Source organism: Argopecten irradians, chromosome 10 (genome assembly GCF_041381155.1).
Source record: "Argopecten irradians isolate NY chromosome 10, Ai_NY, whole genome shotgun sequence".
In the NCBI taxonomy this organism is placed as follows: domain Eukaryota; kingdom Metazoa; phylum Mollusca; class Bivalvia; order Pectinida; family Pectinidae; genus Argopecten; species Argopecten irradians.
The window spans coordinates 18,817,064-18,839,993 of record NC_091143.1 but is presented as its reverse complement, the minus strand read 5'-3'; the positions used below and the strand labels follow the sequence as shown (position 1 = coordinate 18,839,993).

The 22,930-nt window shown below is 33.6% G+C and overlaps 1 protein-coding gene across 3 annotated transcripts in view; it reads right to left on the bottom strand.

Moving 5' to 3' along the window:
- Window positions 1-22,930, bottom strand: part of LOC138333331 (inaD-like protein) — a 43,668-nt gene that overhangs the window by 9,028 nt on the left and 11,710 nt on the right. For 2 of the 3 annotated variants that reach the window (XM_069281637.1, XM_069281638.1), the window contains 3 exons: window positions 2,515-3,310; window positions 776-912; window positions 70-202 (listed from right to left, as the gene is read on the bottom strand). In XM_069281637.1, the coding sequence (XP_069137738.1) occupies window positions 70-202; window positions 776-912; window positions 2,515-3,310 (1,066 nt within the window). Of the gene's footprint in view, window positions 1-69; window positions 203-775; window positions 913-2,514; window positions 3,311-12,880; window positions 13,871-22,930 lie in introns of those variants that run through there. The other variant, XM_069281639.1, reaches the window with a different exon arrangement.

Here is a 22,930-nt window from a genome sequence, read left to right as displayed (position 1 = left end):
TGTGTAACTGCTCTGACTTTTTCACCTCTATTGAGGAATTGGGGTCATGTCCACCTGTGTTTTTCTCACCTTTGAAGCTACCACCAGCTGTACCAGTTTAGGAGAATTACGGAGGACATCCACAGCTTCAGCGTGTGTCAGGCCAATCAGTGATTTACCATTGATCATCAATAACTCATCTCCTTTCTTTAGTCGACCATCCCTGAAAACATTATAGCATTAAGGATTATAACAATACATATCTATAAACCATTGTTTATCAAAACTTTAAACTTAGAAAAAGGAGAATCTGCCAAAAACTGTTGATGTAACCCATACATCAATGATAAAATGCTAGCTGGTTACTGATCTTTAATTTTCCTTTTTTTATTGCTTTATTATTGAAAATGTATAACTTGCATCAAAATCAATAGACATGAAAAGATCCATTAAATCAACAAACCACATGCAACAAATCTTAGAAGTCCTTCACTCATGTTCAAATGCAATGGGTCTTAAGAAGCATTATTTTGATTCAGACTACAAACAAAGTCACAAGATTAGACAAGGCCATTCATCAGTGACTAGGCACGATTTATCTAAACAAAAAACACAGACTTCAGTCAAAACTCAAAACTAAGTCTTATCCATTTTTGACTGAAAATTGTTTCAAGAAATCAAAGCCAGGTAGAGCATTCGGCTAGTGTTTGGAGGTCCTGCATTCGAACCCTGGTCTGGTTGCTAACTTTTTCTCCTAAAATTACACCTATGGCAGTGGTATAGGCTCATAACTCACTTGAATGCTGCCCCTGTTTCCATGACACCAGCCACAAAGATGCCAATGTCACCCTTTTTGGAGCCTTTACCGCCAGCAATGTGGATTCCCAAACCATTCTCATCTTTCAGAAGGTGCATCTTTGTTACAACTCTCTTCTGAAATGAAAAATCAGGGAAGCATGATTTTAACACTGGAGACAATAACAACATTCAAAAATTTTTGGAGCAAACAAATTATTTGCAAAAGAAAATCTATTTCTTATGAAAATACAAAGAAAAAAAGATAAATTGTCTGCCTGATGTCCATTTTGTTTTCTGAATTGTTTTAAAAAACATAATATGCACAATTTGGACTAAGCAACGTTTAACATGAAAGAGACCAATTCATTTGCACCATTCTGATCCATAGAGATGCTACTTGTAAAACTGATCTAAATTCCAATAAGGGGTTACGAAAAAGAAATTGGTTGTTGACAAATGGGCAGGCAACTTTAAATTTGGACAGGGTGACCTACAAATGGAAGATGGTCAATAATTATTCATTCATTATGTTTTTGAAATATGATACAAAATGTGTGTGGACTACTAATTATACACCATCTGTTGATATTGATGGGTTAATAAACCAAATCAATAATGATTTCATTGTTATACTCTATCAACGGTTATTTATGCGGGTCAAAATTTTCTTTATTCAACTGGACAAAAAAACCTTGAGAAAATGAAATGTTAAAATAATCTTTTTTTTTAATTTCACGATTTGGCTAAAAGGTGTATACAATTCATTTATTACTTTTTTTTTTCTCAAACCAGTTTTTGCCACTATAACAATATTTCAAAAAAATTATCAATCCAATGAGAATAACTGTACTATACTGAATGGTGTTCAGCTATACAGTATTAACTTTATATGCCTAATTTAGTTGACACCAGAGTAGCCTGTTATCAAGGGAAAATAAGTAAAAAAGACATTTGTTACATGAAGAAGATATCAATCTGACAAAATTATTTCTTAAATCAGTTGAATGAAGACAATTTTCCACAGACTAACCTTGAGGTTGGTAAAGCTATGTCAACAACTAGATTTTCCCCACTCCCAGTAAATAGGTAGTGTCAATTGTGTGACATTTAACATTACATAAGATTCCTATCTTACTTAGTCAGTATACTGGTTCTCCTTCATTTATCTACAGCCCAAACCCACATTGTACCCTAGTTACTTGTATCGTAACAATAAACACTCCCAATACATCATCCTAGGGTAACATGACCCTCACTATCATGGGATGTTTACGTTGGCTATTTGTGTCACTTTATTAAAGTAAAAATGTATTTTTATTGGAGATTATATACCATCCTTCATTTTCTGAACACATGCCAAGGAAAGGTAGATCTATGCATATAAGTTAAAAAGATATTTTATAACAAATTTTACTTCCTGTTAACTCGGTAACCTTCAGAATTTCACAAGACAATGTTGGTTGAATCTTCTTGACCACTGGGAAATTGAAAGGGTAAACATATAATATAATAGTTTTTTTCTTTTTCTTCTTCTTCTTCTTCTTCTTTTTCTTCTTCTTCTGTGAATATGGGCATTTCATTTGTTTGAGAGTAGAACTTACAAATTCTGAATTCTATGCATGCAATACATCATATTAATGTTTTTCAAATTATATACTAAATCCAGTTAATAACATCTAATGCTCCATGTTGTACATATATTCCGAGTAGTAAATGTAATATACGGAGTTGTCTTACCTTGCCTGCAGCAGGAGATGAGTTTGAGAAGCCACTATCTGACCTTGAACTGCAGCATGATGTTGGCGTTTGTGACCTTTCATGATAACGCCATAAATTTTTCTTACTTTTCTTCTGATAACTTCTATGGATATTCACCAGTTCTGGATCGGATTTATAACTGGACATGTCACTCTTAAAATTGGAATTCTGATTCAAGGGAGACAACCCTTTACCCCTACGTCGTCTTGCCATTTCGGCAGTATTTACGTAGTCTACCTCGTCACTACCTATATCTATGTTAACAGTTTTCCATTGTAAGACATCCTCAATGGCGGATGTACTCTGTGTCCTTGGCTTATCGTCTGTTTTAACATGATCTGTATGTGTACGTCCATTATTTACAGGCTTTTCATTACAATAACTAGACATAAGTTTGGGATGGATCTTTGAAGTCACTATTGAATCACCCATGGTATCAGAAAACACATCGTCTAATGAACCCGTTATTTCATCAGCAGAGTCACACATGGAATTCAAAGTATAAGTACTGCCATTGTTGCTATGGGTATTGCCTTGGTGACCATTTATGTACGCTACTTTAGAGAGTTCCTGTGGAATACAGTCTGTGGAATGTGACATTGGACTGGAGTAACAGGTAGCGCCACTGTCCAAACAAGAAGAAGCTGTTGGCGTTGAGCTGCGATGCGACGACTTGTCGTCAGGATAATCAGGGGGTGGAGGTGCAGGACGTTTTTTTCTCCTTCGTAGTGTCATAACAACTTTACCCGACCTCACCGCATTTGCCAAAAGTAATCTGTAAAATCAAACAAAAGACAATATAAATGTTGTTTCCATTAATTTATTACCATGGATTTCAAATCTTTATTTTAATTTTCAAGCTCTTCCAGCCCTTTGTGGTTTGTTTGTTTGTTTGTGTATGACTTAGTATCTGAAAAGATTTGGGACTGCTATATGGCTGAGTGGTTAAGATGTCCAGACATATTACCACAAGCCCCTTCACCTCTGGACTGCAAGTTTGAATCCCATCTTGGGCAGTTGTGAAGTACTGATCTTAAGTTGGTGGTTTTTCTCCACCACCAAAACCAGACACAGCCTAAAATGACCCTGGCTGTAACATGGATGTTAAAACAATTAATTCAAACTAAAACCAAATCAGAGATATCCTCTGCTAGGCCATGCACACTTAATTACACTGAGAAGAGCCTCTTGTGAGACACTGGGTACTTGATGGATGTTCATGACTGAAGAAGTTCTAACATTACAAATGGTAATATGATAATATTTCTGGATATCTATTCTACACCTTTGATTTACGATGCCCCTGGAAAATACAGGACAGTTTTATCTTTCTGTAAACATTTTTTAGTTAATTTGAGAAATATAAAATTCCATAAAAATATCGCATTTCACGGTATCCATATCAGACATATTCAGCTCTTTTAAAATCAAGCCTTAATTCCTCATTATATTTGACTAGAAAAAAATTGTTGCTCAGTTCTCGGTAGCAACTATACAATGTTATCAGCTCTGAAATGCAATTATGCAACAAAAACTAGATGTCCTGGCAAACTAAAGTAAACAAAAGACCAACAGACAACAGACAGTAAGAGTCATTAGCAACTGCTTTATGCAGCCAAGGTTTCATACTCACAACCCATAGGTAGAGGGCAAATGATAATATTTCTGGACATCTTATTCATTTTTACTCAATCATTAGCCCCAAAAAACAAACAGACATAAAATGTAATGATATATTTAGATAAAGAATTTTTACAATGATTATTCCATATTAATGATTATAATTATATATCTACATTGAAATACTAAAGTCTCGCTAATGATAATGTGAATTGTTACACCTGCTTTCCTGCCCACATTCATGATGTAATTTTACAGAAACATGAAGAAAGTGCAGCTGGAAGGGAATATTTAATCAATATTTCATCTCCCTGTCAAATATTGGAAAGGATTCCCAAGTAGAAATGGTAAACAGGATTTGTGTAGGATATATATACTGCCAGATGGAATACAAGAAGCCATATAACGTACCCAATCTAACATTGCCGAAGGGATGCTCTCTCTCCATTACACAAGTATATATACAACAATGGGTTTTATATAACATTTAAGTTCCTACGCAAATTCAAAAGAATGAAAAATTTGTGAAGCCTTTTGTATATAACAACAGCGAATTACTGAATATCATGTTCGTACTGTGTAGTTCCAATTTAACACTGTTGAAAGCATATTACACTTTGATGGCCCTCTCCATGCTAATTCAATATTGCCTAGCTCAGATTTGGTCAATTAACTGTTATGTATGTAGCCTACTGTTACACTCCATAAAACTGAACATTATAACGATACAGTAAATGTCCTTCAACTTTTGAAAGCAGAATTTTTCGAATGTTGAAAAAAAAACAATCTTTAACTTGGATTGAATTTGCATAATGCAGATAGGCTACCATTAAACTTTTGTTTTGCATACATTGTACACAAAGACACTACATCTATCCCTGGATTTATATCAGTCAGAATTAATGAACATTTACAGTAAATTGGCATAAGGTATATAGCCTTAATTTACTGGTGTTCTGAGCTAAAGACTTTAAAGATTAAAGACATCAGACTGTTTGATGTCAGTATTCAAAATATATCCTAGCTCTGCTAAACACATGGACCCCAATAAACCAATACCACCAGCCATGAGAATTAGGACCAGGAGAATGTCAGGGCAAAGTGTTGTGGGTAGCATGTTGTGGGGTCAGATACACTTTAGCAAAGCTCTCTCATCATATCAAAAATAACTGCCATCTACTTCATAAAGTTCAATAATAAAATGTCAAGTAAAATCACGATTTTTAGGAGAAAGTTTTTTTTTTTTTTTATGCAAGTATCAAGATTGGGAAGGGCTATGATAATGTTCTAGTGAAAGGATGGAAACTATTTAGTAGGGTTTTGAAAAAGGTTCTTGGGAAGGAAGAAAACTTTTTGGCAGGGTTATGAAAAGGTGCTGGGGGAAGGATGGAAACTGTTTTAAAGGGCTATGAAAAAGTTCTGGGGAAAGGGTGGAAACTGTTTGATAGGGCTTTGAAAAAGTTCTAAGGGAAAAGATGGAAACTGTTCTTGTTAAAAGGATGGAAACTTTTTGGTAAGGGCTATGAAAAGTTTCTAGAGAATGAATGGAAACTCTTTGGTAGGTCTATCAAAATATTTTGTTTAAAAATTTCCTGGAGATAAAAATTATACAAGACAGTGCTTGGCCACGTACCATACAAAGTATGTATATAACATGAGGCAATGCCTCCAACTGATGAAGGAGGCAATATTTTACAAGACATGTCCAAATTACATGGTGGAATTCATTTTCTCAAGAGGAATGGCAATTTCACTTATTTTTCTAGATACTTATGTCCAGGCTCTAATGTAAGTGGCAGCTTAACCACATAAAATTGAGTCTGCCATGCCCAACCATATATTCTAATGTCAGTTCAGTAGGGAACCCAGCCAAAACAGATCGTCTGATATTATTTAGAATATCTGTCTGTCTGATTTTTGCCTAGTTGAAATAAACTTTGATGTTAACTAAAAGAGTAAAATCTATAATTGTAATTAGCAGATCTAGCTAAGGGAAGAAACCAAGCATTATAGATCAGCTGTGTAAATCTTATTTGGGGGAGATAATCTGATATTAGATGTCATCTAAGTTTATCATCCAGGGGAAATAACCTGGTACCATAATTCAGTTTTATCCATAAATTTCAGGTGAGCTATTAATCCAATACAAGCACAAAAACTTTGGGGAGTTAATCAAAAATATTATAATAGTTCATCTTGTAGTAGGTAATTATAATATCTAAATGACCTAGAATTTTAAATGTTGTATATAATCTGCACATTAACTAGATATCCAGTGACCCATCAACTCCAATACAGGTTGTCAGCAGTTACTATGTGGCTACAGCAATCTGTATAAAGATAAGTACCATACTGCAGCATGTATGTTTTATATTTGGTGTTATGTATATGTCTAGCATTTGAAACCATTTGATGGTCATAATGAAATATCTTATTCCTTGTGTCTTAATTAGCATAATTGTCATATAATACATTCAGAACATCATTTTTGTCATCATTGGGTAAAAATCTTTTTTGTCATCTTTAGAGTAAAGTTTTAACTGAGTATATATAATGTCATTCTCATAATCAAAATAGTGTTGCCAAAACATCATACATTATTCTTTAGAAAATATTGCACACATTATGAAAGTTTTCACCCTAGAGTGAGATAAGAAAAAGTTATCCTTAGTCAGGGTAAGCGAAAAATTAATATCATCAACATATTTGACCTAATAAGTGCCCAGGGTGTTTAAAAATTGAAAATTGAAGAGGCTTTTAGTGACCATATATGGACTAGCCTTTCATCATCAATTTACAAAAGAAACCTATGCTTTCCATATTTCAGTCTACATTTAATTCAAGGTAAGAGAAAATGAGGCTTCCAAAAGAGCGAGAGAGGCTTTAAGGGAGCTGGTGGCTCAAATTGGGTTGAATACATAAGCATCACTCTTGTTCAGCCCTCTTTATCAAACTGGTATTCTGTTTATAAAGCACTCTATAAAATAAAACAACAAGAATTGACGTATAATATATAGATAAAATACACTAAATTTTATACTCCACTGTACAATTAGATCATTTCTTTGAAATCAAAAACAAATCCCCAGCTGAAATGTCTTTTAAATAAATTAAGACTTTGACTGTTAACACAGCAGTTGATAGAATACAATTTTGAATCCAAGTATTTGGTGTTAGAGTTTTTAAGAGCCTTGGGGATGCTAAGTAGAGTAAATACTGTAATTGCTCGTTCATAAAAGTTGACTTTCCAAATATACAACTTGAATGCATCTATAGAGAGCGCATTAATTCTCTGAATAGACAGTCTGTATTCTTTACATTTTTTTCCACTTTAATTTTAACCAGACATCAACCTTACATCCTGAGCGCTTAAAAGAAATAGGTTTTTACACTTCAAATTGAATTAAATACTTGCAACTCATGGAAGAGTTCAAAAGAGTCTATCAAATAAAACATGTCAGGCAAAAACCTTCAGTGGATAAAATCAAAAACATGTTTTTATGAAGGAATCTCTGAAGTAAGTGAGTGATGGTAACCGATATATTACGCCAGAGGCTCACACAACATTATATAATGGTAACCTCAGGACGATACACAAGTTTAGGCAACTTTATAACACATATTAGTGATTTATTTTAGATATTTATTTGATAGCTTATCTTTTGCTTTGAAAAAGACAAGTTGACTTCAAATAAAGCTTACATTATCCTGTAAAATAAAATATCTTGAAGAGATAGGTGATACTTGAAGAGGTTGATAAACTAAGCTTTGGTCATTTAAAGATAGTCTTTCCAAATTGCAACAATCAAGGCAACAAATTAGTTTTGGAAAGCATATTAAATTCCTAATTCTCTAAACACAAACAATTAATTGGCACTTTTAGAAATGGGATAGGCTAATTATCCAAGGTACCATTATCAGTTAGATCACACATGCTTCAAATCATTTTAAATATGTTCAAAAATGTCAAAACTTTATTTCACAATCCAGAATAAGTAATAAATTTGTCATCATCTTTATTAAGATTTTCACTTGTAGATCAGGTCTATGATACATAAGAAAATATTGAAGAAGGAAAAAAAAATGAGAATTATCATAGTGAATTTTTGATCATGAACTGACTGCACATTGCTTATGGATGTTTTAACATTTTAACTTGAAGTAATGAAAGAAGTATAAATAAATTGTGCTTATTCTTTCAAAAATGTGTCAGTTACAGATATATAATATAGATTTCCTACCTAAATTTTCAGTTTTCCCAAGCTCAAACACAAGGCCAGCCTTTAGGGGATTGAGACCACCAGATGTATACTCTGATTCAGCATAAATATTTGTAGTATAAGTAATCTGATCGCGACCTTGCCAGCAGAATCTGACCAGAGGTCAGAGGTGGACAGATAGTATCCAAATTAAACTGAATAAATAACTTCCACATTGTGAATGAGCCTCATAGGATTAGCATTAAATTTTGCTTGAGAAAAATGTTTGGTGCACTATCAGGTGAAATCCATTAAAGCATTCCAACAAGTTATCATGTTAATCTTAGAAAAAGGAGGTCACATAGGAAATAGTTCACATGCATATCAACCAGTATACAGGGTTATGCAGAGTTATGAAAAAAATGGATAATTGAGCCATTTTCAAGTAACATGACCTTAAAACACTGTTGAAGTTTGTTTAATTGAATCTAACAAAAAAAGTTCCATTTTTAAACCCCCTGTGCACTTATTGGTTCAACTAACGACTCTTTAATCTGATTTTGAACAAAAAGGAGATTACGGATGAACTTTTGGGAACATTAATTATGACTACCAACAATATAATATCTAAATAGGGCCTACCTACAGTTGGTACCACATTGGTTTCAAATTTGCAAGACTGGTCAAAGAACTTTAAGTATTAACACTACGTATTTAACAGTTTGAAAAAGAAGGACTATATATTAACACCAGTTATTTAAAATAGACTAAATTTATATATTTATCATATCATCTACAAGTACTTTATGTGTATGCATACTAAAAATACTATCACCATATCTTGAATTATTCAAAAGTTATCGCCACATTTAAAAAAAAAAGTAATTTTACTTTTGCCCATTCACATTTTTGAAAACTTCAGAAATGTTTGAAGATTTTACATTTAAGCTAAGGTCTCAGAGACCAATAAAGATGCAATTGCAAGTAAGCTGCATGTAACTTAAGTGTTATATCATTTTGGCTAGAAATATTACCATGTAGTTTTATCAAAATATTTTCTTTTTTTCTTATTGGTTTCAACTTGGACTTTTCCTAAAGAGACTTTGATGTAGCATTCCAATCAGTATAAAAACTTTAAAATTTCAAGGCCAAGCATATCTGCACAACAAACTAAGAATATAGTTCAAACAGATGTGATGCCGGAAATGTTACCACCATCTATTTTTATATTGACACACAAACATTTCTCAGTTGTTTAAATGAAGTTTCAGAAGCTCCAATAACCCTAACAGCTGTGAGATATATATTTAAAGCTAGAAGTTTCTCAAGCCCTCCACTGATAAACAATTTTCAAGAAGTGAGATGGTATAACCCAAATACAGAAATGATTTCCTAAGAAGCAGCACTCCTGAGAAAATTGTAGGGGGTCTATAGTTTTTTAGATTGTGTAAACACTGTCCTAGGAGTCTGGTTTTCACTTTCACATGACAATTAGGAGACCAATGACTTTTACTTATGTGGAAAGTTTGCTATAATTCAACAGTTCAGTCTGTTGTTTGTGTGGGACAATTGGCACACAATTTTTTTTTCATCAGATCAAATCAAAATCAAGCTAAAATATATATTGTCGGCGAGTTTTTCAGGCTTCTGTGTGTTTTTATTAAAAGTTTTGAGAACTCATCATTTGGCCACTTTATATTTTCTAAAAACAAATTTTTTGAATATTGTTAATTGCTATTTTCAAAAAACAGCTGATAAACAATATCCCCATCCCCTTCTCCCATCCCCACCCCAAATTTCATCCTTTCCTGTTACACTTCTGCAGCCTACTTCAAGCACTGAAAGAATGCTTAGCAGTGGGATAGTTGGGTCTTGAAAGGTGAAGACTTTAAAACTCATTTACCCCTAAAGACACATTTGAACTCTACTAATTGAAAGAATGGAAAGGTCCATTATGACTTAAGGGTGAATGAGGTAAAGAAGGAGAGGAGTGTAGTGGAACTGGAATGGGCTGATCATCATGACCAGGTAGAGCATGTGACTAGAGTTTGGAGGTAATAGTTTCAGATACAGCAATTATTGGTGGGGGATGCCAAATGACATCTCTCGTTGCTACATTTTCTCCTCCGCTGTATGTTAGACAATGCATTGGCATGTGGTTATTTCCATACCGCTATTCAACTGGACATCAAAGTTCTTCTCTTTGCAAATAAATTATGCGAATGTATGCATACATTGTAGTGTTTGATCTAGACAATTAACTTCCAGTGAATATCCTAGTCTAAATGATGTGCACTCAGCTTGACCTATGTCCAATGACCAACAGTGCTCAGTCTGCTTGACCCATGTCCAATGACCAACAGTGCTCAGTCTGCTTGACCCATGTCCAATGGCCAACAGTGCTCAGTATGCTTGACCCATGTCCAATGACCAACAGTGCTGAGTCCGCTTGACCCATGTCCAATGGCCAACAGTGCTGAGTCCGCTTGACCCATGTCCAATGGCCAACAGTGCTCAGTCCGCTTGACCCATGGTGATAATCAGCAGGTCTGTAATTAGTCTATCTATATACAGCATACTAATCTACCCATTATTGTATGACCAGACAGATTTTCACCCTGCATGTTACAGATGTAATCATAATACATATACATCATAAGTAATTCCCTTCTGTAACCTTACGAAACATATAACCTCCCAGTGTTTCCTAAGTAACAGGAAAGGAGAAAGTGTAGCGACTAGACCAGGGATTGAACCCAGGACCTCCAAACACTAGCCTTTTTCCTTCATTAGTTAATTGACAAGAATCTTACTAAGCATGAATCAAGGTCAAGATAATTCATTTTAATACATTTGGTAGCCCTTCATAAAAGCATGCGCACATCAAAAACCAGTTTGTTTGGGCTTCTTAAATTGAGTGAGAATAAGTCATTTAAGTGGGAAATATGAAGACTACGATGGCCGAAAACGGACTGACAGAATTGTGTTACTAGTAACACGTTTTCGTCAGCAAAATATGTATGTACAAATTTTGTGTCAAAAACCTATAGTTATAGGGATGCTATAGTAGTACGTTTTCGTCAACAAAATTTGTACGTACATATTTTGTTGACGAAAACCTGTTGTTACGATAGTAGTAGATTTGGCTGTACACAAAATGTGTACATGACAAAAACGTGTAGTTTAGAAATCTACTGAATCCATATACCAATTAACATTCCTTTGTTCTGTGATTGAATGTTACACGGTCATATGCTGACTTCACTTGATAAAGGCTTTGAAAGGTCAAAACAGTTTGAAGTTTCGTTTCATCATATTGTTGTTTTCAAATGCATGAGGTTAAATACATATTTAAACTTAATTCTGAAGGTAACCCGGATTGCTATAGTTACCATATTATTAAATACTTATCCATTCAAAGTTTATTACATCCCTGCAATTGCGAAACTGCCATATTCGTATGGGAAAAACTAGACATACCACCAGTAGATGTAAACCTGCATATATTATGATGTTTTTTGTCTATAAATCAGGTAGGAAAAAAGAGGGGCTCAATTTAATCTTGACCGCTATAGTTTTAAGAATAGCACCTACAATAAGTCTAAATGGGTTATTACTGAGAACGTCTTATACGTTGTATATCATGACTCATAGCAGTGAAGTAAACATCGCGTTTTGGTTTTGATGCCCTTATCAGGTAAAGTCACTATATGACCATGTAAGAATCAATCACAGAAAAAAGGAATGTTAATTGGTATATGGATTCAGTAGATTTCAAATCTACTACTATCATAACAACAGGTTTTCGTCAACAAATATGTACGTACAAATTTTGCTGACGAAAACCTACTACTATAGCATGCTTATAACAATAGGTCTTTGACACAAAATTTGTACGTACATATTTTGCTGACGAAAACGTGTTACTAGTAACACAATTCTGGCAGTCCGTTTTCGGCCATCGTAGAAGACAGCCACCTACATGTATGAACAAATAAGCAGCAGAAGAATGCACCATGGCATTTAAATTCACCCATGATGCCTTTTACCAGGCGAGTTAAAAAATGAAAACTCTATTGCTCATGAAAATTACAAACATATCAATAAAAAGAAAAAAATGGTTGAAAAAATAAAAATGAGAGATTTCTCTGTAGAAAGGGTGTGACGTAACATCTGGGTGGACACAACATCATGCCATATGATAACAAGTGCAGCTAATATCACTCATTAATGTTAGAAGTGTATTACAACACCAAATAAACTCTAGAACTATAAAATCTGAACACTTGCACATCCCATTGAAGGTTAAGGATTAAGAAGAATGTCTTTTTGAGTGTCATGATTCAAGTGCTAGTTCCTTGGGCAATATGCAAGACAATACTATAGAGCAGGCTCAGTATCTGTGTATTGATTTAGAAAAAAGGAGGATTAGATATGTATGTTAAGTTGATGAGAAGTGAAGTGGGTATGTGTGACTGAAGTAGGGAAGAGGAGAGTTCAGGTGTCAAAGGTTAGAGGTTACAAACCTGTACTCTTGTGTCTCTGGGTCAGAAACTGAACCAAGATCTTCAAACGATTCATCCATGTAATCTGACATTGTTCACAACATTAAATATCCTTGTTTGTAAAACAAGCGAAAGTTCAATGCAAGCTTTCACAAAAGTATGGCAAAGTGTATCAAGCATAGGTCAAATTTCAACGAGATCAGGGTCAAAATAGGTTCATTATTTCAATGAGACCAAGGTCAAAACAGTTCAAAGTTCAATCAGATAAACATCAAGTTAAATCCAATCAAGGTCATACAGTCCACAAAGTTGTTCATTCTTCATCAAATTGAATTAATCCTGTAGAATTCTGAAATTTTACGATTTCACAACCAGATTCCATGTGAATGTCCAAAGACCTTGATCTATTGTTAACTCATCAGTGTATGTGTGAAGCTTTATATAACAATCACGTGTTGTTATGGACCTCTCCCACACCCCGGTATTGTCATTACTCAGCATCAGGTCCACTGCTGGAATAAATCTTCTCACCCACCTTATGATAATGGAGTATGCATAAGACAGTCGATCAGATAATGTTCTCCATCAAGAAACGATTAATTATCCATCCTTCACACACAGTTTTATAGTCGATGTTACAGCCCTAACAGTGATCGGATGGTTCAATACAGGTGATCTGCCATCTAAATCATGTCAAGTTAGCAACATACTCCTGCTTCAACATATTTGTTCATCTCCATTTTTAACGTTTGTGTTCGAGTAGATTCTGGGCAAGTTTCAATTCCTATTATATCTCGTATATTTTTATTATTTGCTCATATGCAGTCTTCCCTTTTTTTTAAAACCATAAATACATTTTGAAGTTTTCCTCCTTTATTGATCATTTCACTATCCAATGACGCTTTTTTTTCCCCGTTTGGATATTGTTCCATTTTAATCAAGTTTGAAAGGAGACAACAACCCTGCTGATATTCTGTTGACTAAAAAATGTCGGTTAATTTTTAAATCCACAAAATCAGAATTTCAACTTGTATAAACATTAAATCCTTTTAGATAGACTGCATATCACTCTACCAATTAAAAAATATTAGATCCATAAAATATGTTCCATTTAGATCAAGATGAGTCTGTTTGGATGTTCCACAGAAACCACAATTTCCATTTCATGCTTGCCTGACTTCTCTTTTCCTCCAGATACTTGAGGAATTTGGGCAGGGCATTTCATAATTACTCGTAGTAAAAAGCATTATATCAACAGGATACATCTTTTTACCACTAAAAGAAGTTTATGTCCTCAAAATCTTAGTTGATCCAAGCATGTAAATCCATACTCAAGGCTTTCCTTCCTTGCTTATAACACAACAGCTGGGATTTTATAACGACACATTAGTACTGTATATACCCAAGTATCTTGATCAATGTATATATGTACAAGACTTTTCATTATGCTAACGTCTATCGAAAAAGGTTCTGGCAGACAAGAAGACACACGCCAACGAAAACATCAGATTGCAGCTTATCTTTCTTCAATATGAATCTTTGGAGCGGCGGGAAGTTCTTAAAAAACATTGAAAAACTGGACATCAAACGAACTGACAAGATAAGAAGACTAACTCTCAGCCTCTGTCAGATTTTACTGAGTTACTTGAGCTAATTTGATGCTTTAGTACCATCCAAATTCACCATGAAACCGTCAGATAAGGCCAGCAATCATATACATATATAATATACCAAGGCAAACATTTTACGCTCCATTTTTCAGATGCTTGCAGTATGTAATCATAACTAGATAATAGTTCACTAATGGGCCGGTGATTAGGACTGACATTTCCTGGATGAACTTTTCAAAATATCACATGATTGACAAATTATCCCGAAATTAGTGATTTTTTTTCAAAAAGGAAATTGATACAATTTTCCCTCAGTTAACCCAAATCAAATAACTATCACCAGCTTGTTCATCACTACCAATCACATATATGTCAGGTAAAAACGCACAAACATTCAACTTTTTCTATCTGGTTTTAAATCCATGTACTTTCAAAATACATCATTGCCAAATTTTGCTCTTCAATTCACAGGAATACTATCTCATCTGTTCCACACTTTGACCTTTCAGTTTCAAAATTATCTTGCCATAAGCTAAGCTTCCAAATAAAATCTACAGAAGATCATGTTGCTTGCTGAAATTTTTCCAACATTTGACGGGAATAGTGTAATATATCTGCTTTCATTTGTACCCTTACTCAGTTATCAATCTACAGCTAGCAATTTTTCAATGGTCCTCTTCTCATCTACCGTATGTCATAAAAAATAATAGCTCTCATAGTGTTAAAGTAGCCTATTTCCAGAAATTCTATGGTCCTTTCCCAAATCAACGCGAAACAGGACTCAGGATGCAAATGTAGCTACATAGATTATTACCAGCCCCCAAATGTTTTTTTTTCTCTTTTCTTTCCGTATCCAAGTCTTGGAGTTATGGCCTTTTGATTAACATCACTGAATACATTAATTATTGTAAAATAGATCTAGATGATGATTCTTCCAAAAACGTTTTCTTTGTAGAATAACAATCATGGTCTATTGAGCTAGGTCTAATTCAGCTGTATTTTTGCTTACTCACTCACTTTGATATATCTTATTTACTTGCCAATATTTTTGTTAACTTTAAAACTGTTTGTTTTGGAAATAGCGCTACAGCACTAATGTTATCCATGTACATATATGCGACACTAAATAAAGTTTCTTGTATGTTGTACCTATAACGCTTGACTACGATAAGTATGAAATGCCAAGAGGTAGGTACATCTGGGTCTTCTTTCCAATGGTTTTCAGGTCAGCTAAGTGTATTAAGATGTATACACTTCATAATGCTGCATTTTTTGCTAAACATCTGTGGTACTAATGTTACATCACAAAGGCAATATGATCCTGATAAAGACTAATGTTCATATAGCTCATATTTATAAAATTCCATTTTCCATTTAAAGCATAATACTTTTTTCTCAAATATAATAAAACACAATTATATATCTAAATTTTCACTGCAACCCCACTATGTAACCTTACCAAACCCAGATGACATTGTTCAGGGCATGAACTGCCATCCACTTTTCATTGTCACAATTGCTATTCGAGCAATCAACTGGAAGATGGCTGTGGCTTTTCTGTCGTAAACAATAATGAATTGTTGGATGCAAAAGCTCTCAAGATTTTAAATATAAAACATCTCGCATATATAAGCATTAAACTGCTAGCCCTTTATTAAATTTGCCTTTTTCAAGTTGGCATTCATACTAGCTCCCATAGTTGCCAACTGAATGTAGTTCAAAATGCTTAATCGTATACGAATGTAAAAGGGCTTTTACTACATTTTGGCTGCAAAAATTTGGAATCTTTACTGGCATAGTTACAATTAGGAACCTTTCATGGAATCTTTCCCTCCAAAATGCAACCATTAATGATTTTCGGATCATTCAATAAAATATTGGCTGAAAGTGTGGCATTTTTTTGCAGAAAGAGGTTCATTTTGAACTCTTTGTTGGAAGCGTCAAAACATGAATCTTTGCTTGAACCATATAACATCTTGGAATCATTTTTGTATAATATGATTACATTATGGAGCTCACTAAAAGAATTAGATTTTGAGTCCTGACAGGCTTGATAACTTTAATTTTGGAATCTTAGCTAGAATTTGGCAAAGTGTCATTTTTTAATTTTGGCTTGAAAAGAAACCTTAAAATTCACCTTAAATTTCCTAAGCAATGAACATTCATATGCAAGGATTTGACAATTACTCCTTATTACAGATCATTATTTAGTATTGGTATATACTGGGTGAAAAAAGTATTATGATAGCTATAATGATCAACTGTCAGGACGTTTGGTCTTATAGATGAGAAGATTGCAGTACAAATTTATTTATTTGTTAAAAGAATTCATTACATTTTATCCGGCTAATTGACCTTTAATACTGTAGTAAAAGTTTGTAGATCTGAACAAATTTACAAATTTTTAAACTAACATGTTTTAACTAGGTAACCTTCAATAGCTGTTCTGGTTGGGACCTTTTACTCATCCACCCCTGAAGACACATGAAGACTCATTCAAATCAACGATTAGAACAATCCATTGTGGAATTTCAGGCGAATGAGTTTATTTATTTATGTATTTCTAATGATTATTTTATCAAGTTAAATACCACTCATAAATCAGATATCTATATTAGTCAAAATAAAAATATATGTCTGTTTAGGGTTTACCCGACCGACCATAATTTTTTAACCCCCACCCTTACTTTTTCTCCCACTTTTCTACAATTTGTTTTTATTAAAACTCTAGATTTTGATCTCAGATTCTGGTTCCAGCCATTACTTTAGAGTGAAAGACTGAAAGACACTAAAAAAAAAAAATAAAAAAATCCCAACCTACTGACCCTATTTTTTTTGCCAATGTAACCCTAAACAGACTTTTTTTTGGCCTTATGCACTTGCATACCTTGTTAGAGAATGAGAAAATGTTTGTGGTATGTGCTTTACCTCAGCTAGAAAAATAAAAGGAACCAAATACAAAATTGGATAAATCATTAGATAACTGAGTTCACAATCTATTCAACGAAACCATGTCAGATTTAAGCATTAAAGGGTCATTTATCAAAACTATAGATGGTTTTAGTAGATTAAAGATCTTTGCAACATTTTGAGATTTGAAAATTAACAGACCTCTAGAATCGCAACAGAACATCACTGAAGCACCCCAGATCTCCTACAGATCTGACATTACCATTTCCAGAGCACTTAAAGTTAAAGATGCAGGTTTTTTTGCACAAGATGAATGGCTTTACAACTTCATGTGTAGCTCCACAACAGTCTACAACGGGTCTTTATACAAAAGGTAATTTCCGCTCAACATGGATATTGTCTGCCTTTTTACCAGTATAAATTGTAGCAGAGCGGTTTTTATCAACTTGACTCCAGTAGCCACTTCTACAGTGATAAACCGCAAGATAAACCAAGATATAGCAAGTGGGGAGCGAAAGGGGCAACACTGACTCTAGCCTCATGTCTCTAAAATTGTATACATTTTGCAAAAAATTGAGTTTTTTTAAATCTTTAATTAGGTCTGTATGAACCAATTGCCTTCATTTTCGAGATAGGAACTATTAAAGACCATTTTTACTCATTCCAATAGTTTAAGATTGCAAATATTTAGGAAAACATTAAGCGCAAAAACTGTAACCAGTTAATAAGAACACGGAAATAGGAAAGACTTTTGTTTTACATAAAGATAAGTCCAACAAAAGTCTAATACATACTACCTTACCTGTAATTTGAATATCAGCAAGGTAGTAATTTGAAGACATTATAATGACATATGGATGTAGTGCCTCATTCCCGATTGAAAACTGTCATATTTTTTCCCCCAATTGGTTACTTCAGTTTTATAGTTTAACTGGATATAAAACGACAAAAGAATCATAAGCAAATACAGATGATTTCCTCTTAGAAATAATTGGACTACAGCATGTATGTTTATAATGAAAAGACTTCAAATTTCACTATTTATGACACAAAATTCTTAATTCAAACGGCCATGGGCCCTGTTTTTCAACTTAAGAGAATAGACAAAGTTTACGCAAGTAAAACATGTGCAAACCTACACATCCTCCATGCTTAATGAAGTATTATTTATCACATGCACAAGTAAATACCTTAATTACCTTAATATATACTTGCAATATATAGAGTTAAAAGAATATTTCTCTGGTCAAAACCCTAATGGGCCTCTCCCTGGGTCTATATACATTAGCTAACCCCAGGTTATAGAGATATAGAAACAGGATAGTAATATCTAGGTCTAATTCATCCTGTTTACCAAAACACCTGTTGTGAGATTGATTCCTTGACAACTTTGAAATCATACATCACAAAGCAAATGTAAATATGAGTAAAATATATCAATATACGTTATTGTGACAATGTGAAATTCAGTTTTTTTATACCATATGATTTTATGATGAAAGCTGATTTCATTGGCACTATATTCCAATTGAAATGAAATTTTCTGAAAGTATTCCACCATATAATTGAAAATTTTTTGTGCAAATTTTATGCTCCTTTTTATTTGATATGGAACTGATATGAAAAACTCATTTGGATATAATGCTGCACACAAAACTCTTTCAAACTTATTTAAATTTGTCAATCATTTTAAATAAAGGTATATGTAATATTGTTCCTATTTTTTCTTCAATTTTCTGTAGCTAATGACAGTTCCACTTACCAATAGCAATTATTTCAATATCATTCCTTAAAACCTAGCATTTTATTCAAACTAAAAGTCATCAGAAGCCCCAACCGTTGAAGAAAACATAATTGATAAACAAATGCTGATTCCTCTTATGTAGTATTGAATTAGATTATATGAAGATGATAAAGGACATTCACTGATTTGTGTTCCTTAGGACCTATCTTTCAAGGTCTTAATGTTATCATTGAACATTGATGATAATATTTGGCTAGCCAGCCCAGGAAGTGTTCTTTACAATTTGCATATTACATAATATATATACCGTATTTCACCAAAAGTAGTGGGGTCTAATTTGCAGACAACCACAGTGATAACAGTGATATACAGGTCTTCATCTTGTATCTTGAATTTTTTCAAAATTTATTTTTAGACAGAAAAATTGGGGGGGGGGGGGGGGGGGTCTTTTAGCGCTAAGTGGAAAGGAATTATTGGTTGTATAATGTTATTGGTAAAGTAAAAAACATTATGAATTTCATACACAAACTAACGATAACAAAAAAAGTCCAAAACTTCCAAACAAGAGCAAACAACTCTTATCATTTACTAATAAAGACGGATTATTTGTACAATGTACTTTACAAAACTGACAAAGCTTTTGATGGTGATGGTATGATTAGCTTCCATCTAATGTATTAGCCTAGGCAGGGTGTCCACTTTCGAGCAGACGAAGATTTAACCTGAGGATACCAGCTGGACGTCTTTCATTACTGGTTCTTTTACAGATTAGGTGCTCCATCATGATCACCTAAAATGTAAGCTACCAAGAAAGGGAGAGACTTGATTACAGTACTTACATTTTTTTCTTTCTGTTCATTTTTCTATAACTTTTAAAAAGATCCCTGCATGGCTTTAAATGATTCAGATAGGTGCATAGAAATGATGCAGCTAAATCATTAATGAACAGCCCTGTCCTCAAGATTTTTTAAATTTAAATTTTTAAATTGAAATCTAGCTGAGCAGAGAATTTTTCAACCTAAAGATGACCATAATGTATACATAGTGCATGTCAAATACCATATTTGACTTAGTTATTGCCCTCATCACTATCAGCATACCTCCCCCTTTTTGAAGCCTCAGTTTCATTCATTTACTTTAATTAAATGCTGACTGAAAATATGAGCAAAGTTCTTTAATTTATTATACAAATTGATTTATCGCTTACTCTGTGCAATGATTTTATGAAAGGCTAGTCTGAGTTTGGTTCTATTTAGTGCCCCCTTATTTTTCAATTATTTAAGCGCATTGGGCGCTTATTGTGTCAAAAACGGTATGAGTTATCTGTATGTTTATCACTGTATTCTCCATATTATTTTGTCTTTTCTAGAGCAGCTTGAGTAATGGTCATGGAATTCAAGCTCAGTGGAAAAAAACAACATGTTAAACATTGACATAATGCCATTGATTTTAAATTTCTCTCTCAGCTAATGCTCTCAATAAGATGCTAAATGGTTTAAACAGCTGTTACCGAGGTTTTCTGAGAGTTAACTCAGGTATGTTTGGCTAATACCTTTAAATAATTGGCATGAAACCTAACACTCACAACAATTCCTTGTCAAGCCTGGTTTCATCCAGTGTGCATGACAAGCATTTCTGCAATAATTTCACGTAGAATACACACATGGGATGTTGTAAAAAGGATAATCCATGTACAGCATTGAGTTCGTAGACTTACTGAACAAAATCTCACTGTGAATCATATAGAGAAGGTATTACAGTATGCATCTGATCACAGGACTTGGCACAAATTTTGTTTGATTTATTATATTTACGTCCAATATGTGTGTGAAACTCTTGCTCTTTTTATAGTGCTGTATCACTGAAGCATACCGATGAAGACACCAAGCAATCACACCCCACCCAGTCACATTCCCATGTATGTAGTGTTTTATATGTGTGTGAAACTCTTGCTCTTTTTATAGTGCTATATCACTGAAGCATACTGATGAAGACACCAAGCAATCACACCCCACCCAGTCACATTATACTGATTACAGGCAAACCAGGTAATACAAATTTCCAATCGACAGATAATATAATGTATATACATGTATACATAGTAATACAATGTAATATAAGTTTTTTAACTTGTGCACAATCCTTTGTGTATTGTAAAAATTGCAAATAAAATATGTTTAAATCAATACAACTGTTTATAAGAAAGCAAGATGGTGACTTGAAGAATGAGCTGTGAAATGAATAGGAATGCTTACTGGGTCAAATACGATACATGCCTTGTAAAGTTTGTTTCCTATGGAACAATTCTAGTACGTCCCTGTGGTATACATGCATCTATAGGCATACAGTATACTGTGTATATCAAATGCAAAGTTTATGTTGATTGCTGATAACATTTTAACTTTACATTTATTTCTGACATTATCTAGTTTCTAAATTTTTCAGGTTATCAGAAAACTTAAAATAGCTCTTTTTCAAATTCACATAAATTCTTATCCATATCAGTTTTTTTCATGAAATAAACTACCTGGTACTTCTTTTTTACTAAAATGTTTTCACTACTCCACATTATCAATCACGTACATAGAATTTTTGATTGATATCAGATACCCTGTATCCAATATCTTAATTCATATATCAGGTATGTAAATGCTATAAATCATATTTCAACAAGATTTTTAATTTTATTGAGACATTTAAAATGCATGTACATTTGAAATGAGTCCTTTGGTAGTTTAAGTCTATAACAAAATTAATCCAAGTATTTATAAAGCTACTTGTTCTAGTATATAGCATATCTGTAAACCTAGGAGACAACCAATATTGTCATATAATTCTGTAACATTGCAATATTTATTGATCAATTTTTGACAATTCTTCTATGACATTCTGTGTCTCAGCTGCACATTCTAATATTCAAGATGTAAATCATGTCTGTTAACATTTTTGAAGTCATTCAATTTTACGATGATATATTTATACTTGCATATCAAAGGGAAATGCTTCGATAATGTTGATTCATTCATATTCATGTCCTAGCTATCCTACGAATGCATTGTGTGACTAAATTACCAATTTGCTCATGACAGAAAATGACAGAAATGGTTTAAAGATAAAAAAAAAAAAGTACATTAAGCCCTGATTACCATGCACAATCCAGTATCTTGAAGTATCAACAATTTCACTAAATGAACCTTCAAAGCATTAAGAGACAGCAACTGAATGGTATGTGCAATTGCAAAATCTGCATCCCATAGAAGATCATATATATAACCAAAAGTAATGTGTGAATGGTGAGATTGCCACAACACATTTGAAGATGACAAAAGTGCATGTACCTAGCATCCAAGCATACCTTGTCGGACAGACCCTGTATTTTTGTGTATAATGGTACTTACTTGGACAGTTCCATTATGATAGTGGATATGTACTGGTAGATCTCTGGTCATTCATCCATAAAAATCTCCAATCATTCATCCATAAAATCTAATTATATATAACTGACAGGCACAGCCACTTCATCAACTCTGAACTCCCTTCATATGGCAGCCAAGTCACAATATGTGCCAAAACTAAAAACAGTAGGAATATCACGTCCTCCTACCGTTATCCGTCAAGATTTATCCGGGGTAAAAAAACTAAAATGTTCTTTCCCAGAGGTCAGGAAAAGAAACCACCCTACAGGCTCATTCATCAAGGACTTTATAGCTACAAAGGTGGTCCTAAAGATACCTTGACAGGTCTAAAAATAGGTATCAGATCTTTTAATTTATTAATCTGAAAAACTAGTCCCCCATTTCCGATACT